The sequence below is a fragment of the Esox lucius genome, chromosome 6 (genome assembly GCF_011004845.1).
Source record: "Esox lucius isolate fEsoLuc1 chromosome 6, fEsoLuc1.pri, whole genome shotgun sequence".
Taxonomy (NCBI): Eukaryota; Metazoa; Chordata; class Actinopteri; order Esociformes; family Esocidae; genus Esox; species Esox lucius.
The window spans coordinates 19,149,263-19,167,459 of NC_047574.1; the positions used below are offsets into that span (position 1 = coordinate 19,149,263).

At 42.9% G+C, this 18,197-nt stretch overlaps 1 protein-coding gene across 11 annotated transcripts in view; it reads right to left on the bottom strand.

Moving 5' to 3' along the window:
* Positions 1-1,100: 1,100 nt before the first annotated feature.
* LOC105010677 (kinesin light chain 1) overlaps positions 1,101-18,197 on the bottom strand; it is a 40,378-nt gene continuing 23,281 nt past the window's right edge. For 5 of the 11 annotated variants that reach the window (XM_010870173.5, XM_010870174.3, XM_010870170.3 and 2 more), the window contains 12 exons: positions 18,098-18,185; positions 17,374-17,475; positions 16,256-16,429; positions 15,329-15,428; positions 13,126-13,175; positions 12,900-12,967; positions 12,403-12,511; positions 12,066-12,074; positions 11,390-11,548; positions 2,066-2,193; positions 1,798-1,858; positions 1,101-1,448 (listed from right to left, as the gene is read on the bottom strand). In XM_010870173.5, coding sequence (XP_010868475.1) covers positions 1,374-1,448; positions 1,798-1,858; positions 2,066-2,193; positions 11,390-11,548; positions 12,066-12,074; positions 12,403-12,511; positions 12,900-12,967; positions 13,126-13,175; positions 15,329-15,428; positions 16,256-16,429; positions 17,374-17,475; positions 18,098-18,185 — 1,123 coding nt within the window. In that variant the 3' untranslated portion in view covers positions 1,101-1,373. Of the gene's footprint in view, positions 1,449-1,797; positions 1,859-2,065; positions 2,194-4,903; positions 7,757-8,078; positions 11,549-12,065; positions 12,075-12,402; positions 12,512-12,899; positions 12,968-13,125; positions 13,176-15,328; positions 15,429-16,255; positions 16,430-17,373; positions 17,476-18,097; positions 18,186-18,197 lie in introns of those variants that run through there. The other 6 variants (XM_010870176.3, XM_010870175.3, XM_020047246.2 and 3 more) reach the window with 5 other exon arrangements.

The following is an 18,197-nucleotide window of genomic DNA, read 5'->3' on the forward strand; positions in this document are numbered from 1 at the left end:
TTATGGCACACCATAGCAAAACTGTTTAAGAGGTCAAACAATGTTAAACAATAACGGTTTCTCATGAAGGACATTTTGTACTAGGCGAATAACATCCAAAATGCATTACAACCATGTCCTTTATTAGCATTCACCACTGATTTTCGTTACAATTGATCAAACAGAAGAGACCCATCCGAGAGCTGTGTAAAATTAAAATTCCAAAAGCAAATACTTAGCAATTCATCATATAAAGAAACTCAATGTTAAACCAAAGCGCCCTCCGATAGCTATCATAACGGAGTAAGCTCACTGAGTGCAATCAAGCCATTTTATTAATGACGTTCCCAGCATCTTATATTAGCAGGTGACTCAGGTCACCAGTTGGTGGCAGCTGTGAGCTAAACGTCACTCAATCAATGATCACTTCCCAATTGGCACTCCACTCTCCATTTAGTATGGTACTTTTGACAAAACCACAGTAGAGTGCAATTCAGAATGCATAATATGACTTCAGTGGTCATATTCAACTGAACAATTAACTAAAGTGTTTAATTCTATAAGCTCTTAATATCTAGAGCCTTCTAACAAAACCCTATCTCCCCAGCAAAGGAAACACCACATGCATTTACAAAGGGTTCATGAATCTTCAGCTTATTTCAGTCCAGCTAAAAGAAAGCAGACTGGTTTCATGAACGGGGGGTTACAGTATTTCTGCAGGGAGAAAATGAAAACGTTCTTTTCACAGGAAGATTAAAATGCTAAAAACATACATGTTAAAACTGAGTAGATGGCACAGGAAGACAAAATAAACATGAAATCATAGGGTTCAGCTCAAACAACAATATCTTGTGGTGTACAGCATACGGTCTTTAAAGAAAATAGCAGGAATGGCGATGTCGATTTACAGATGCAACAAAATTATATACAAGGATATGCAGGAAATGCACAAGAGGTAAGTTTGTTTCCTGCATGGCCGTTTCCAGTCGAAACTCATCCACCTACGGAGATGCATGCCAGTTGCAGGAAATGCCCGTTTGTCAGTGTGTTCTATTATTCCATAGCCGTCATGCTCTAAATATCAGAAAACACTGCTTCACTAGTGGGGGGAAATGGGGGGGGGGGGGGGGGGGGGGGGAGAGGGTATGGGAGGAGATCCTGATTGAGAAGCGATCTAGTTTTCAGGACTCAAGCGTCTGAAAGATACGTTCAAATCTTATCTTTGGGAATGCGGCTGTTAAGACTGAAGTGCAAAACGGTTGTCTTTAGGACAGTGGTTGTGGTAGAATGATGAGTCTCTCTGGAGTTCTGGCTCTGGGAACAGACTGTGGGTAGGAGGTGGGTGTTTCTTTGGGACAGTGGTTATTATAGTGAGTCAGCGGGCTGCTCAGCTTTCAGTTTCCATGGTACAGATCGACAGTGCTGGAGCTCAGGGGCCGGCTCACCTTCAGTCCGTTGATCCCCGGGCCCTAAGAAGAGACAGAGGCAGGATTGGGGTGCGGAAATATGCCTTATCATTAAAGGGGGGGGGGGGGATGGGCACCTCACAATACGCGTTCAATAACAGACATGGTGGCGGTGGATCAGACGTCTGAGGGAGCTTTAGTCAGCCGGAACAATATATCAGTAGCTTCTAGGCATTTTGCGAATCACATTCACCACAGCCCTTGCTACCTAGATATTGATTACCATTAGAAATCATTGAGTTGTCATGCTACCAACGTACAATACACGATCTTCCTGCACTGACAGGTAATTTGTACGGATACATTCTTGAAGTATTGAAAACATTTTCAGCAGGTAGACAGGGCCTCTCACCTGGAAGCTGTCTAGGTCACTGGACTTATTCAGGTAGTTCAGGGAGGCAGCTCTCTTCATACTGCAAAAAGAAAGCATAAAAGCTGAGAAGCTGCTCTTTTAGGTATCAAAATGGGATTCTTTCAACCCACTGCAATCAGGTAATATTGGCCAATCAGTGATTTGACTGTGTGGACTTGGAAACTGCAAAGACCAGTAACCACAACATGCCCTAGTACCATGCTGGTCTTTGATAGGAGAGACAAAGGGGTTATGGTGTTGTACTTACTTGCTGGTTCTGCTTGGTTCTAGAGGTCCATTTCCTTGGAGTTTCTTAACCAGTAGCTCACTACTCCGGCGCAGAACGTCTCTCAGTTTGCCCAGGGAACCACTGCGCTGTAGTGCTCCGCTACCATCCTGCAGGTACACCCAGACATCACTCCCTTCACATTCCTAACAGAAGACCATGCATCCCAGCAGGCCACACTGCACAAGGACACACTACTGGCTTCCATTTCCTTTCACGTTCATTTCAAATACGGACATCAGTGGACATTGAGGCAGTCAATGAACAGTCAATTGGAAATGTGTTTTACAGAAAGGATGATTCGTTTCAGGCAAGTCATCAGACAACAAATGGATGCCTGTAGCAGCACTCCAATCACATGATCACCGTCATTGAATCTGTCGAGCTCACTGCTGTCAAAAACATTTAAATAATAATCTCACCTTGCTGAAAAGCGACCTCAAGCCTGTCTCAGACATATCACCACCAACCTTAAAATGAGGTCCAGCTCATTTGGGGAGGGGGGGGATACAATGCAGCTGATCATTTGGGGAGGGGGGGGCTACAATGCAGCTGATCATTTAGGGAGATGGGGGCTACAATGCAGCTGATCATTTGGGGAGGGGGGAGCTAAAATGCAGCTGATCATTTGGGTAAGGGGGGGGGCCTACAATGCAGCTGATCATTTGGGAATGGGGGATACAATGCAGCTGATCATTTGGGGAGGGGGGGGGCTACAATGCAGCTGATCATTTAGGGAGATGGGGGCTACAATGCAGCTGATCATTTGGGGAGATGGGGGCTACAATGCAGCTGATCATTTGGGGAGGTGGGCTACAATGCATCCCTTGATCCCTTTTAACTTAGAATTGGTCACTTATTTTGTCTTTTATATCAATAACTGGTTTACAAGTAGAAATGTTTCAGCTTCAAAGAGATTTTAGATGGATGATGAGACAGGGGAGCACCTTTGAGTCTACAGTCCCTGACAAAAGTCTTGTCGCTTATCTATTTTGTAGAAACACCGCTATTAACCTGACTTTTAATTAATCAATTGGTGTTAGAAATAGCTCATAAGAAAAGCTAAAACCCTCCCAAATGATGTTTAATGCACTGAAATAAATTAGTTTCACTGAAAAAATATTTATCATTTAATCAAGACAGAAAGGTCAAATTTTGGCAAGACAAAAGTTTTGTCACCTATACAGAAATTGAACAAATTTACTGCAAATACAAAAATATGTCAGCAAATTAAGTAGTGGTGCTGTGAGATCCAAATGTAATATCTTGTATGACTTCCATGAGCTTGAAGGACTGCATCCATGCGGTTTGGCAAGGATTCATACAATTTATTGAAGAAGTCATCAGGAATAGCAAAGAAAGCAGTCTTGCATGCCTCCCAGAATTCATCAATATTCTTTGGTTTCGTCTTCCATGCTTCCTCTTTCATCCTACCCCACATATGCTCAATGATGTTCATGTCTGGTGACTGGGCTGGCCAATCCTGGAGCATCTTGATCTTCTTCACCTTGAGGAACTTTGATGTGGAGATGGAAGTATGCGATGGAGCACCATCCTGCTGTAGAATTTGGCCTCTTTTATGGTTGGGAATATAAGAAGTAGCTAAGATTTCTTGGTATTTTGGACTATTGATGTTGCTTTCCACCCTGCAGATCTCTCGCACACCCCCATACTGGATGTAACCCCAGACCATGAATTTTCCGCCACCAAACTTCAGTTTTCTGAGTGAATCTCGGATCCATGCGGGCTCCAGTAGGTCTCCTGCAATATTTGCGGTGACTGTGGTGTAATTCAACAGAAGATTCATCTGAAAAATCCACCTTCTTCCACTTTTCCAGCATCCATCCTATTAGCAGGCTGTGGGCTTGTCTTTTGTTTAGTGCTGGCTTCTGGGCACTGATTCGACCATGGAGGCCATTTCGAGACAGAATCCGACAAACTGTTCTGGTTGACACAGGGAATTCAGGTGACCAGGTCTCATGGAGCTCTGCTGCAGTGGAAAAGGGGCTGGCCTTGGATTTTTGAGCCAACAAACAGTCCTCTCGAGCAGTTGTCTTGCGGGGTCTGCCTGATCTGGGCTTGTCAAAAACGTCTCCAGTGTCTTCAAATGTTTTTTTTATCCTCTGTACTTGACGCTGAGACACATTGAAGGTGTCTGCCACATCAGCAGTGGATCTGATCTTCAGCCTCTTGATAATCAAAACTTTGGTCTCAGGGTGAATCTTAGGTATGTTTGCAGAGGTCTAGTTGCAGTTGACGGGAAGATCTAGTGTACTGGGGTTGTTTTTATACACACCTGAGACCTAATTGATCCATTATTAGTCACAGGTGAAGCTCATATGACAAGGCGACAACACTTATGTCTTTGCAAAAATGGACTCAATGGGCTTTACCAAGCTGTGAATATTAGAATACTTTTTGACAGTTTCGTTTTGCACTGAAACATTATTACAAAAGCTGTTGGGATTGAAATGAGCCATTTCTTGTAAAGACATCTTGATTAGAAATATATTTCAGCGGCACTTCAGGTCAATTTGGACACAAGTGACAAGACTTTTGTCGGGGACTGTATAAATACCTTCAAAATTTTATTTTTGTATAATTATTAAATCATTTAAATCTACTGTTCAATTTCTCCATTCATCTTCAAATATTGTGAACAGATGTGGCCCAAGTATGTTTCGGCATACAATCTTGAAGACAGCTACATATCAAAATGGCCAGCAGAGAGCACAAGACAGCCTTGCATTTTACTTTAGCACAACATAACATGAAGGGAGCTTTTCATGAACCTGAAAAGAGATCGAGAAAGATACGACACACTTCACAAATGAAAAACTTTTATTTCAGAACACCAACAAGTGTTGGTGCAACAATCACGACAATGCAAGAACACATGGTAAAGTTTAAGCAGCTCTACGCTCTAGGCGTGTGCTACCATGGAGCTTCCGCCTGCCCTAATGAACAGCAGTTGATGCTAGAATATCAATGAGAGATACATTACAATAAATAATCAGCATTCCACTATAACACAAACACATTGGCAGAACCACGCGAGAAACAGTGTTGCTTCACTCCGTCACTTATGGTGTGGCTATGATTTATGCGGAGGACTGGTAAATCAAGCTAATGGACAGTTAAAAAGCCTATGCGATGAGTGCTCTACACACATTCGGATAGTTAAACACTTTGGCCAATAAGCTGTAGTTATGGGTTTTGTTGCCCAAAACGAAGCCTAGTCAGAATGTACAATGTTCAACGGTAATGAAGTGTGCAACGTAATGAAGGCATCAAATCCCATGTGTTCAAAAACTGTATTGCCATAGAGAACCAAATATACATTTTCTCCGACAGTAACACTAATTTGTCTGGTATAATCTGAACAACAACGTAATTAAAGGCATATAGTGGGTCGTCAAGTCACTAACTTACCCTTGGTCACAAAGGTTTGAACATTTCTTTATTAGACAACTGACGCGCTGTTGCTTGAACGGGTATGTTTCAAGAACGTTACATAGTGGTGTCGTCAATAGCATTTAACCATTCAAGCGTCATTCCCTTTTTAAATGAAACCATGGCAACGATAAGCAATAGCCCTACGGAAAAGGTGTGAAAAGTACAAAGAAATTTACTCAGCTGTATTCACTAATGTAGAGAAGTTCAGTACTAGGACCGAAATGGACAGGAAAAGAGAGTTCATAGTTAACCTATGAACTTGATATAATTTTTTGTTGTCTTTATGCGATTTATCAACCAAGACCCCTGGTTAGTTCTGAACTGCCTTCATCAGTTCATTTAGGTCTTAATCGTAAACTTTCCAAAACTGGTGAACACATCTGAATCAAAGACCAGAACAAATTAAGCTCTAGGGATATTGCGGAGGTTTTGCCTTTGTCAAAAGGATGAATCAGGCCTTCTATGTGACTCACAGAATGAAAGAATAAAAAAATACTGAGTCCAATAAAGGGATTTTTCAACCAAATGCCAAAATGGTACATTTATGTCCTTATGGTGTGTGAGGTCTTTAGATAAAGTAGGTCAAGAATCAATCCTTTAGTTAAGTTTCTCTGGCATTACTTCTAAGTGCTAGCATTTTAGCATTCATGCTACAAATCCATCCAAGTTCAAAAACCTATAATTGCATTATTCACTCATTGTTTGAAAATAAGTTCTTAAATAATTTTCCTATGAGATTAATACAACTATAATATCAGTACCATGATTGTGGCATTTGTGAAACAAATCCTATTCAGAAATGGTACCAATATAGGTGTCGTTCATACCGTACATCATGGTCCAATCATATTATCATATTATCTATAAGGAGCTTTGTTGAGCCTCATAATCAATTTCAGAAACTTTTGTTCGATTTGGATATTATGCCTAAAAAATGCTAATATAGCTCTCTAAACTTTAATAGGATTTTTGCCACAAATGTTAAAATGCAAGCATCTGCAAACCGTATCCACATACTGCTTACAGGTTAAGGACACAGATGGGTGAAATACTCATTTGAGACAATCACCCAGTGTTAATACCAACAGTGATTACTTACTGTATAGAAGATTAGATTACCAATGCATTTCTCTGCCATCAAAACACAGCAAGCATAATGAAAGATAAATAAAAAAACAAGTAAAAATGGAATAGGAAAAACAAAATCTTGATTTTAAAAGATCTTGTGAACACAAAGTAGTTAGTTAGCCTACCTAATGTCATACGCCAAAGCCTGGGTAGCAAAAGTACCTCTTTAAAACAGCTCTGTTTTTTGATCTTAGGAATATGTATACATCTTTACAAATGATTAAATTAAGTTCAAGGGAGCAAATAAGTGAGTTTTTAACTAGAAGATACTAGCCACTGCTGCTTAAATAAAAGGCACCAGTTGTCTTAACTTGACAATCCAAGCCATTTTGTATTTGATCAGACTACTCGTTGTGCATGCGTGTTTTGCATGCGTGTGTGTGCTCTCGAAAGCAAAGCGATTCCAACACAAACACAACCCTGGAATAACGCAAAGCAACAGTAAAATCCTATAGGACGCAGACAGTGAACCTAAGCTCTGTGGTGAAGGCAAGCGGCCACGTGTTGTCATGGTAACATACTAGGTTTTTCGGACAGATGTAAAGGGCAGCGGGAGTGGTTGCAGGTCACATAGACACAGATTCGCCATTGTCCATATCATTCTGGCATTCCTGGTTTGCTCTGTGTGTTCCCCACAGGCCACCATATTTCCAAACTCAACCCTCTTCTGTCACGACAATATTAAATACAGTTTAACACCTTAACATTACAACTGGATGTTAGGAGGGTAGAGAGAGTTTTACAGGTGAACCTGATATGCATGACATCTTGTTACAGGAAAAGGGAGAGTAAACTCAGACAATCGTGACAAAGTAATGCATGAAAGAAAAGGATGAAGAGAGAGAGAGAGCGATGAGAGGAATTGATCAAAAGGAAACCAAACATCCCAGCGGTTTTCAGTAGAGAGACAGAGATGCCAACGAGGAGCGGTCTCGCCGAGAAACACCAGGAATGACAGAGGGGGTTTTCATTTGGTGCTAGGAGAGGAGACAAGGCCAGGGGGAATCGAGTCGACAAAAACATCCTTTGCTATTTTGGTTGGGGAAGAGGAGAGAAGGATGGAGGAATAATCTTGATGTGGGCTTAGGCCTGATGGAAAGAGAGAGAGAAAAAACACACACAGAAAAAGCATTTGATTAAACGCATCGGGGTGGGGCATCTCCTGATCAAACTCTTCAACCTATTCAGCCTATTCAAAAGTTAACACGTGCCCTCGGCCAAATCAGCACTGCGGTATCGGCTACTATGAATCTCTATTGACTCGTTTTGTTTTTTTTAAAGAAAAAGCAAGAATGCCTCTATTGAAACAATGCGTTGCGTGAACTCGGGCCTAACGGTTTATCCACTCACCATTTCAGCTTCACCGCAACACAGGAAATGAATGACTCGTCGTTAAATACATTCCAGTTACCTTTCAAGTCATCCAACCACCCAGCTAGGTGGCAACACCCCCGATGTGCACACTTTCATAATGAAACCGGCTCAAGCCTTTGGATGCGACAACAGCCTTTGCCTTGGTCCAGTGCTGGCCAGTCACTGTGACTCAGCGGTTTGCTGTAGTGTCTCTGCGGATGCTGTTTTCAGCCAGGCGTTTAGGCAGTCAGGGGTGGACCTGGCACACCGAGGCAGCCAGTGACTGTGCACTGCAGACTTGAGGAGAACCGCAAGACTCAGCAATGCAGTGGCAACCTCAAAACTAGCAACGAGAGGAGGCGTTGGCAATGCTAGATGTATGGATTCAACGCTACCAAAGAGAACGTATGCGTCTCATACCAATGGTATACCGCAGTGAAGACACTGGCCAGGGCACAGGAGAGGAATGTGAGCATGAAAGGCTATCCCAAATGAGAAGCCACGTTAATGCAGGCGATCAAAATATCCTAATGGATAAACATTTTGGTTTTAGTTTCTGTTTAATAATTTTTATCTAGTGATTAGAGACCAAAGTTGAAGTACATTATAACTAATGAGTTTGTATTCGGGTCAATACTTATCTGTTTTTTGAGCATGTCAACCTGCCCAAGCCCCGAGCTTTGTTTCCGACCTTAGTAAAATGGCAGAACCAAGAGGAAGAGTACAATCCACTGAATGAGGAAAAGGGAATAATTTGATTGACAGGCTGATTGGTTGCCATGGCAAGGCTAATGGTCAGTAGAACAGGTTAGTAGAGACACCAACAAAAAGGGTAGTTGAGGACGTGTGACATGCAGACGCTCAGACGATACATTCATGCAAACAAAAAGCCACATTATTTCAAGCACAGCACGTGCACGCACATTAAAACATGACTTTTACCCGCCCCCACAGACACTCAGATGAAAACTATGTAGACCAGATGTATGACCAGACGCGACACCTTCCTTGCCTACACAGACTAGCACCACTACCTGCTGTCCTCCACCGGGGATTACTTGACACGGTGAGAGAGGGACCAGGGACCTCACATCAAGTGTGGTTTTCAGCAGAACAAACTTGCCTCAAGTCTCACACTATCCTTTAAACTCCTGAAGACAGGTTCCCCAGTCTCAACATGCCCCAACGTGACTGGAGTCAAACTAAAACCTATCCTTGTCCTAATTGTAACAGACCTCCACACCAGAACTGCAAATGAAAACAGATCTACAAAAATATAAAGTTTGAGTATGTGCTTTCATGTCATTTGCTAGTAAATCGAAGGCAACTGCTCACTTGAGTAGAGGTAGCAGAAACAAAGGTTGCCGGATCAAATCTCAGAGCCGACAAAGTGAAAAATCTGTCATTCTGTTCTTGGGCAAAACAGTGTCCTTATATAATCCCACCGAAGGAAACTGAATTTTGGTTAACAATATTTTTTAAACCCTACTTGGCAGAATTAGTGTTCAGACTGTAAGCAGCACGTTTTATACCAGGAGTTGTCTGTTTTGCCATAATTTATGGATCATATGAAAACAAACAAGACACTTGGACTCTAATTGTATTTGTCCAGCAATCGCATGAGTCAACCAATATACACTTTCCTGGCCTTCAAAGAAAAATCTATAGACTTTTTTGCATTATAATATCCAAACCTTTCCATAACAAATCTGCAGTAATAACAGTATTGTTCCACTCCATTATAATCCACTGAAATTGTGGACAGAAAGTACAACCTAAAATGTTATCTTTGTCAAATGGAAAAGCTGTACCTTCCCTTAATTCCATCAGTGTCACTAAGACAAGGAGTCATCTCCTCAAGCACATCCATGGACAGTGGCAAGCATAATCCCTTTACAGTTCATTTTTCTCCCAAATAAAATTGTTCTGACAGATTTTAGCATTTCAACTTGAACTTTTTCAAGTGGGAAGCAGGGAAGGGTTAGCTTCCACATGGAGAAAACATTTAAAACACTGCTCCTTTAAGATAAACTCCCAGATCAGAATAAAGGCTACAGGGACATCATCAGAGAATTAACCTCAGGGAATGAGGCACAGCTCCTTAACAAGTGATTTTGGAGCCCATTACAAACCAGCTGAACACGACAACTCTATTAACACGGCTGGCCCCGGGTTAAAAGGTGAGCCTCATCAGCCAGCAGAGGAAGAACATGCGTGTTGGGGATAGGGGGGTGTTGTGAGGAGGTGGCTAGTGTGAGGGGGAGGCACAGGCTCAAACTGGGGATTTATTGGCAGAATAGAGGCTTCCCAAATGGCAAACCTACACCCTATATAGCGCACTACTTTTGACCAGGTTCCCTGGGGTTGCAGAGTGTCTATTTAAGCAAACCGGCAGTAAACTCATCCAAGCTCCTTTGGGCCTCATTGGGTTTAGAAGTTGGCAGATTTGCCCGGTCCGTAAACATCCATTCTGGCCAAACTTCACATAGACTAAAACTTACAACATGTCCAGATGTCCAAACAGCAACAAGCTGCCAGGCAGCGTCTCATAGAGGCATGTTACTGCTGCTGTGCTAAACTGGTTTGGATCCGAACCGGGCCTGGGGACAATTTCATTTTACTTTACTTCATGAATCGATTGCATCGAAATGACCCCAAAACAAGGGTGACTGACTAATGAAGCTTAAGACAAACATTGAAGTCTTTTGTTTTATGTTAAATGATATTCTGCCTTCCAAAGATACCCCAGAGTAAACCAGTACCATTTTATTTTAACCTTAACAAGGAACATAAATGAATTAAAATGAAAAATTGCAAGATACATTAACAAGCATCATAAAAACACAATAAAAAAGGTAAGCACAAACAAAGCCAGGAGTTATTTCAACAAGTTATACACAAGGGCGTGCCAAGGCACTCAATCAGCTGCGCCTTTCCAAAAAGGATTTCCAAGTGACGCTTTAGTGAGGACAGACCAATAACACAGAAAGCAGAGGAACTGATACAACGTTTCTAATAGTTGCAGTACGAGAATCTCCAGAACCAGGAGTGAACAGACATCCGCTCTTCACTCCTTTTCCAAACCCACAGGTTGAGACAGGTGGTCCCGCCCCTCTCACAGCCAATAGGAGTTGAGTAGGCAGAGGGTATGCAACTCCCTCCAATTAAAACCCTTCCTTATACTTTTAAATCCACGATTGGTAGCGTGAAAGAACTGACTAGGGGGAAGGTGTGGAGAACGTGTGCCTAAACACAACGATAAAGGGAACATGGTCACGTATGCTCTGTACCAGCCCATTAGTCTGTCCGTCACAAAAGACACTGGCATTTTTGGGGGAGTGAAAAAGGTTGATGTGGACTTGTACTCACCCCGTTCCACTCCACGCCCATACTCACTTCCTCGCCCGTCTCAGAGCTGCTCTCGTACTTGACACTGGACAGGCTGTCGCGGCTCCTCCGCCTCTCCCGGTCCCCCTCGCCATCCTTTAAGATCTCCACCACCCGAGTCTGGTGGATGGGGTCTATGCCCTGGAGGGACAAGGAGCACGTGCGCACACATGCACGCTTTAGACATCGACGACCTTGAAGGGGTCACTAGCTAGAACATGGACTCGAGATATCGCCATGCTGCAAGGTACGACACCATATTCAGTTGGCAAGACGGCACAAACAGCTGAGGAACCAGGCAATATTCTAGTGCATAGGGCAGAGGTCTCAAACCGGTCCCACGGAGGGCAGAGTGTCTGCAGGTTTTCGCTCTCACGTTCGTTTCTACCCCCACCTAGTTGTTTAGGTCTGAACTGGGAACCAATTTAAAGGAAAACCCAAAAACCGGCAGACACATGACCCTCTGTGGAACCGGTTTGAGACCTCTGGCATAGGGGCTGTGGGATTAGAATGACGACTATGGCAGTGGCACTTGGAGACAATGGAGTCACGATGGGAGCTGGACACATGACATGACATGACACAGCATGGGAGGGATGTTAGGAGGGACTCATGGAGACTCCACTGAGAGCGCCTTGTCAGAAGTCAAAACACTTACTGTGTTGCTCTGCGGTACAAGCAGGACAGAGAGAGAAAACTAGCGTGAGATAAAATTATCCAAACCAGCCACAGACCAAACAACACAGAGAAAGAGGACTTGTAGAGTGGAAGCATTTATTCAGTTAACTAGATCAAAATCAATTATCAAAGGAGTCCTGGTCAAAATAATTCATATGGCTGTGATGCAGTGGCGCTTGACTGTGTGTGTTTACTGCGTGTGTTTGTATCGTACTGTGTGTGTCTCTATATTATATAGACACACACACACACACATTATACTAAACAGAGTACAAGTTTCCACTGTATACATATTCCAGTATCGTCTAGTGGCGTACCTGTTTGCGGGACCTCATGGCACATTCCTCCAGGGTCTCGGCGGCCTCCAGCTTTCCCTGTCGGCGGTACAGAGCCCCCAGGTTCCTCAGAGTGGTGTTCACTGTTGGGCTGCAGGGATGGAGGTGGCTACGGTCACTTAGCCTCATCCAAATTATTTCAAACAGAGGCGTATTTCGGATGACTGGTTCAAATCAGGCTTGGGTATAATATTTGCAGCGAACAATAAATTATAAAACTTCGTAGTCTGGGCGCTTGATTGGTCATCATTGATGACTTAGAAGCGATATATTGGCCATACACGTTTCTTTGCAATATGGACATATTTGTACATTTCATGGTCAAATATTTGTTTCAACATCTCTTAGCGCTGTGCACAATCAACATTACATTGGCTATTCTACCCTGAAGTCCTGGAAATACCTTCCGCCAGTTTCAGAATGTCAGTTTGAACGGGAGCCAAGCGTTGGAACGGCCCAACTCGTGGCTCGGACCTCACCTATTGACTTTGCAGGCCTTGTACCAGCCTCCATACTCGCCGTACGGGGTGTTGTCTCGGTTCTTGCCCTGGAAGTAATTCAAGAGAGAAGGTGAGACGTGGAGTCGGCGTCTTCGACACAGGAAATACTACATTCCGGGCCGTTAAGCAGGTAGTTGTTTTAGCTTCCAGTGTGGCCTTAAGTACACACACACGACATCAGCAAACTGAAGCAACCGCAACCTACCTTACTCTCCTCCCTCTCCTCGGCATGCATCCAGATAGGTTTGTTCTCAGCTGCAGGTAAAAGACAGAGACGTTGGTGCCTTGGGGATCAGTCAGTGCACGCCTCATTTTTATTCGGTAAACCTATAATCTGTTGTTCTTTCGGAAACATAAAAGCTGTCCATTTAAGGTGTCACCCTTCTGAACCAACTATTACATATTTCTCAAGATTAAGTCTGAACTGCTAAACCAGCGTTACCTACACAATAATGTGCGATCAGTGGAGGCACCGATTGCTCCAGCGAGGGTCATGGGGCATTTTGTTGTCTTTATGATATTGTATTTATGGAATTGGTGTGGAAAAGTGTTGCCCTAAGAAGAGTTCCTTATTTTGTAGCTAGACACAAACAAACATTTTGGTATACCAGCCACTCAGGGAGGTAGATTGAAAATCTAGCCACTCATTTCTTTTACCAGACAAAATAAGTTGTCCCACAAATTACACCATAAAACACCACAAATGGAGGTGTATTGTAGGGTTTCTAACAAATGCATGTATTCCTAGTAACAAATAATGTGGTATTATGCTCAATTTCGGCCAAATCTTATGATCTGATTTTAAGTATAAGTATCACAGGTAAGACAGCATGCGGGCTGTGGCAATTTGAATGCTGACTCTCACTTCAGACAAAAGAAGCTTATTCTTGCGGTATAGATGCAGCAAAGTTATGCAAGAAACAATCCTAAAAACGGCTTCCCTGCAATTCAGTATGGCAAGAAAGTGACTGTTTCCACACAATTGGGATATTTGTAATGACCGTTTGTGAAAAACAAATAGTGTATGCGGATTTATACATATGGTTGTAAAGCAACATTTGGCCAGGTTTTTAGTAGAGTCTATAGGATTTAAGCGGTTACTGTCCTGGCAACCCTGTTTGAAACGTGTGCTTTGGTGTTGTTGTAATCCACATGGGCAGAAAGTTAACATACTGCAGTGAGGAGGTAGAGTTACTAAACCTGACTCCCAAGTGACCTCTAATCGAAAAACAGAGAGTTGTGAACCTTTAAACTGTTAATTATATTGTGAAACATTTACATATGACAAGTATTCCCCAAAAAGACTATGAATCTTGATGATTGAAATCTGTATTAGGCAGACGTGAACACAGAGCCATTAAATACATTAACAAGTATTCCTAAAATAAATTTTAAAAAGTGTGCATTGACACAACCCCATGCAGTATGAGAACGGTGCATTATACACCTCAAACTAAGCAGAACCTTAAGAAATATTAAGCAAGAACAGAGTCCATAAATCCTATTCCCGAATACCAGATCCACTGCAAAGAGATGTATCCTCCAAATCAAAAAGTATATTGTTCTGTAACCATCATTTTTAAAACAGACCCAGAAGCCCATTCAAATTTTGGTTAACTGTAACATAAGAAGGCTGACTGATTAGCATGCATTGAGACAGAGGATAGAAACATAGTTCATTGGAAGAATGGAAAACAGACAATATATTATGCATTGAAACACAGTAACAGTATACTGAAACTACTCTTTCTAGCCTCCAGACGTTCAATAGAAACAAAGAGCTGCCATGTCCTAATTCATTAAAAAGACTGAGGTTAGTCAAGAACCCTCCAAACTCCATTTTGCTTTGTCAGCTTCCCTGATCCCTTGTGCCAAGTAACAATCTTTCTATTTCTTGTATCAATGTGACCTTCTAAAAGTGGGATATCCAATCCCTGGAGGCAGACCATTAAAGAGCCAAGTTTATCCTAAAGGAAAAGTGCAAAGAAAGTTCATCTGGTAAACTGAGGAAAAGGCTCTTAATTTTCTTCAGAACTGTCTCCTGAAAAATCCTCCTCCTCTGACTGGTGAGAGCCTGGACCCGGTGGCACGCAGTTTAAAACACTGTCCACTTTTTAACCTTGTGACCATCCGCGGCACTTCTAGCTGGGGTAAGACAAGATACAAGTAGAGAAGAAAGATGATAACATCTCTAAAGAACAGACATTGCCAATATATTTCCTAAGGGAACCCTGCTCAACTGGCTTCCCCAGTCCGGCTCATATCTTGATTATAAAAAACATTACGGTCCCCTGCGGGGTGGGAAGTTTATTGAAAAGCTCTGACGTATCGTCATATCATCAGGGAAATGTGATGCGCCGGCCCATTCAACAGTAGGTTCGGTCTGTCGGCTTTCAGTCAATTCTTACCGTCAACGGATCCAAACTCTTTCTCGTGGGCGCGGGTCAGAATCTCTTTGTACAGAATCTCGGCCTCCTTGTATTTCCCCTGTTTGAGAAAGCAGGATGCCTGGAGAGAAAAGAGAACGCTGTATCAAACAGGTGTATTGAATCACACTGTGTTCCCTGAAAGGACATGGCTAATCCATCCCGGCTCACATCTCCCCAGTGTTGTCAGGGGCTCAGGAACAATGCGCCACTGCGCCAGCCTCGGGCCTCAATCATAATGCAGACCAGATATGAGTAGGCGTACCGAACCATCCATGGAACTCTGAAAGCAGGCAAATAATAGACAAAAAGCTCCAGTGGCCTTGTGCACTGTAGCAATACGTTTTTAAATGGGAATAGTTCACCCTGCGCATCTAGAGACGGGTCCAATTAACTGGGAAGAAAAGGCTCCGATCTCTGTCAGTCATGCTGTGAATGTGACTCAACCTCTAAAGTAGTGAAAAATTAAGCCATATTCATTCGCCGCCTTTTCACAACCCTAACTCTGAAAGAGTCGTGGCTTTTATTTTCCATCAATATTATATCAACCTTCAAGTCACACAACTGTAAGAACAAGCCACTCCTGAACATGAGTTGTAACGAAGTCAAATTGTTCACTCCCGTGTTTTTACAATACAGGCACACTATTCCATATTCCTATATGTGGTTTATCACATTTGAGTTGCTAAGCAGAAGCTCTTATCTAGGGCAACTTACAGCAGTGAGTGCATGCATTCCCAGGTGTGGTGCAAACACTTCAGAAATAACACATCAAACCTACATTGTGTTCATTGTTACAAACAAGAGATGATATTAGAAATTATTTTGCTTCCAATTGGACATTTCTATGTTGTCCCTCAGCATTTCAGCCAGTTTTCTGCCATTTGGAGTATGATGAACAGTACCCACCAGGTTGTTCTTGGTCTTGGCCACATTGGGGTCATCTGGGCCCAGTCTGCACTCGTAGATCTCCAGGGCGCGGCAGTAGTAGTACTCCACCTCCTCGTACTTGCCCTGGTTTTGACAGAGCAGGGCCAGGTTGTTCAGCTGCTTGGCCACGTCAGGGTGGTCCTTGCCCAGTACCTGATGGAGACAACACATTCCGTTATCAAACACTCATATCCAGAGCAACTCACAGTAGCGAGTGCACAAAACCCTGGAATTGCAAGCAAACCAAATGAGCTACACAGGCTTGTGCCAAGTTGTCTTGCTATGCTGGACCAGCAACTTAAAATGTCAACACGCTATACATGTATGGATCTGAACGGTTGTAACAGCTAAAAGAATCTCCGGTCACATTGTCCAATAACAAAAATCTAACAAACAGTTACAACCAATCATATGAACACTGCCAAAAAAGGACAGACAATCAGTATAATGGTTCAGCTTATTATAGGACTATTGTAGGGCTGCAGAAAAAGAAAAGAAAAAAAAGGAGTAAGCACAGCAGGAGTAATGATTTTAAAAAGTGGATGACTTCGTTCCAGTGGAAATAAATAACATATGTAATATGTTGTTCTTCATGTCTCAGTGAAAATGATTGGTAGGAGACGCAGTATGACATTGTTTCAAACACTCTTGGTTCTGATGACTGCACACAACATTTACCACACCACCATTTCACTGCATTTGACAAACACAACAAACTGCAAATTTATCCTACCAAATAGTGCCAAATTTATGAATTTTGCACAGTTGTATTGAATTCTTTAAATGACTACAAAACATGGAACACAATTTTATCCCTCTCTCATGTCTCCTTTTCCAATTATAAATGTTCATTAGTGAACTCAATTAATCTCTGCAATTCCCCTGGATACAGGGGACCCCTGCAGAAAACTTGACACATTTGGAAATACCATTTAAACTTTTTCCCTTTCCTTGTATAGAGATAGGTGAAAGAATGCGTAATTCTAATGTTCCCATCACAGTCTCACTGAGGGTGGATTTGAAGAGTCCGATCAGAACGAAGGCCTAGATGAAGAGGTGTTAAGAGGGGAGTGGAGCAGTCAGAGGACATGGCGTACCTTTTCTCTGATCTCCAGGGCCCTTTTGCATAGCGGCTCAGCCTCCTTGTACTTTCCCCTCTTACCGTACAGCACGGCCAGGTTGTTGAGCGTAGCAGCAACCTGGATCACACACACACACAAAATGACTGTCGCCCAGCAGCAACTGTTTTTAGAACAGCCTACACTGTGTCACCGACAGTGTGGTGGCAATTTATTCTCATCAAAATCTCCATGGATTTTAATCCATCATCGGTTGCGGACGTCATTTGACAGAAAAACGGATATTGCCAAATTAAACGCACATCCATCAAGCTTTAGCCATGGCTCTCTGGGGCATCTGCAGACTATAGGCAGGGCACTCTATAAATAGGGGGACCATTTGCGTTGCAACCTATTGTTACAGATTCATTGCAGCAGAATTTAATGAAACCGTCACCAAAGCCAACACATTTCTGAGGAGCACCTCCCCCTCCGTGCGCTGTTTTCAGAATGCATGGATTTAATGATTCTCATTAGGTCCGGTTTTAGGCCACAGGGTATTGAACCGGGGTGATTGATGACTTGATGAGAATCCATGCCAGGAACTGGGGACGTGGAGGAAGCAATCAAATATACCCGAAAGGAGACTCTACATCGCCTGGAGCCGGTCCGCTCCAGGCGATGTACCGAGAACACAAATCAAACATCGGGTTCTATCTGTCCGCGCAGTGTGGTTGTCATGACAACATGGGCCCAGGCTTACCGCCGGGTGGTCTTTGCCGAGGGTCTTCTCTCGGATAGACAGGGCGTCGTTCAGCAGGTGGGCTGCCTCTTTGTATTTGTTCTGATCCCTAGAGACATTG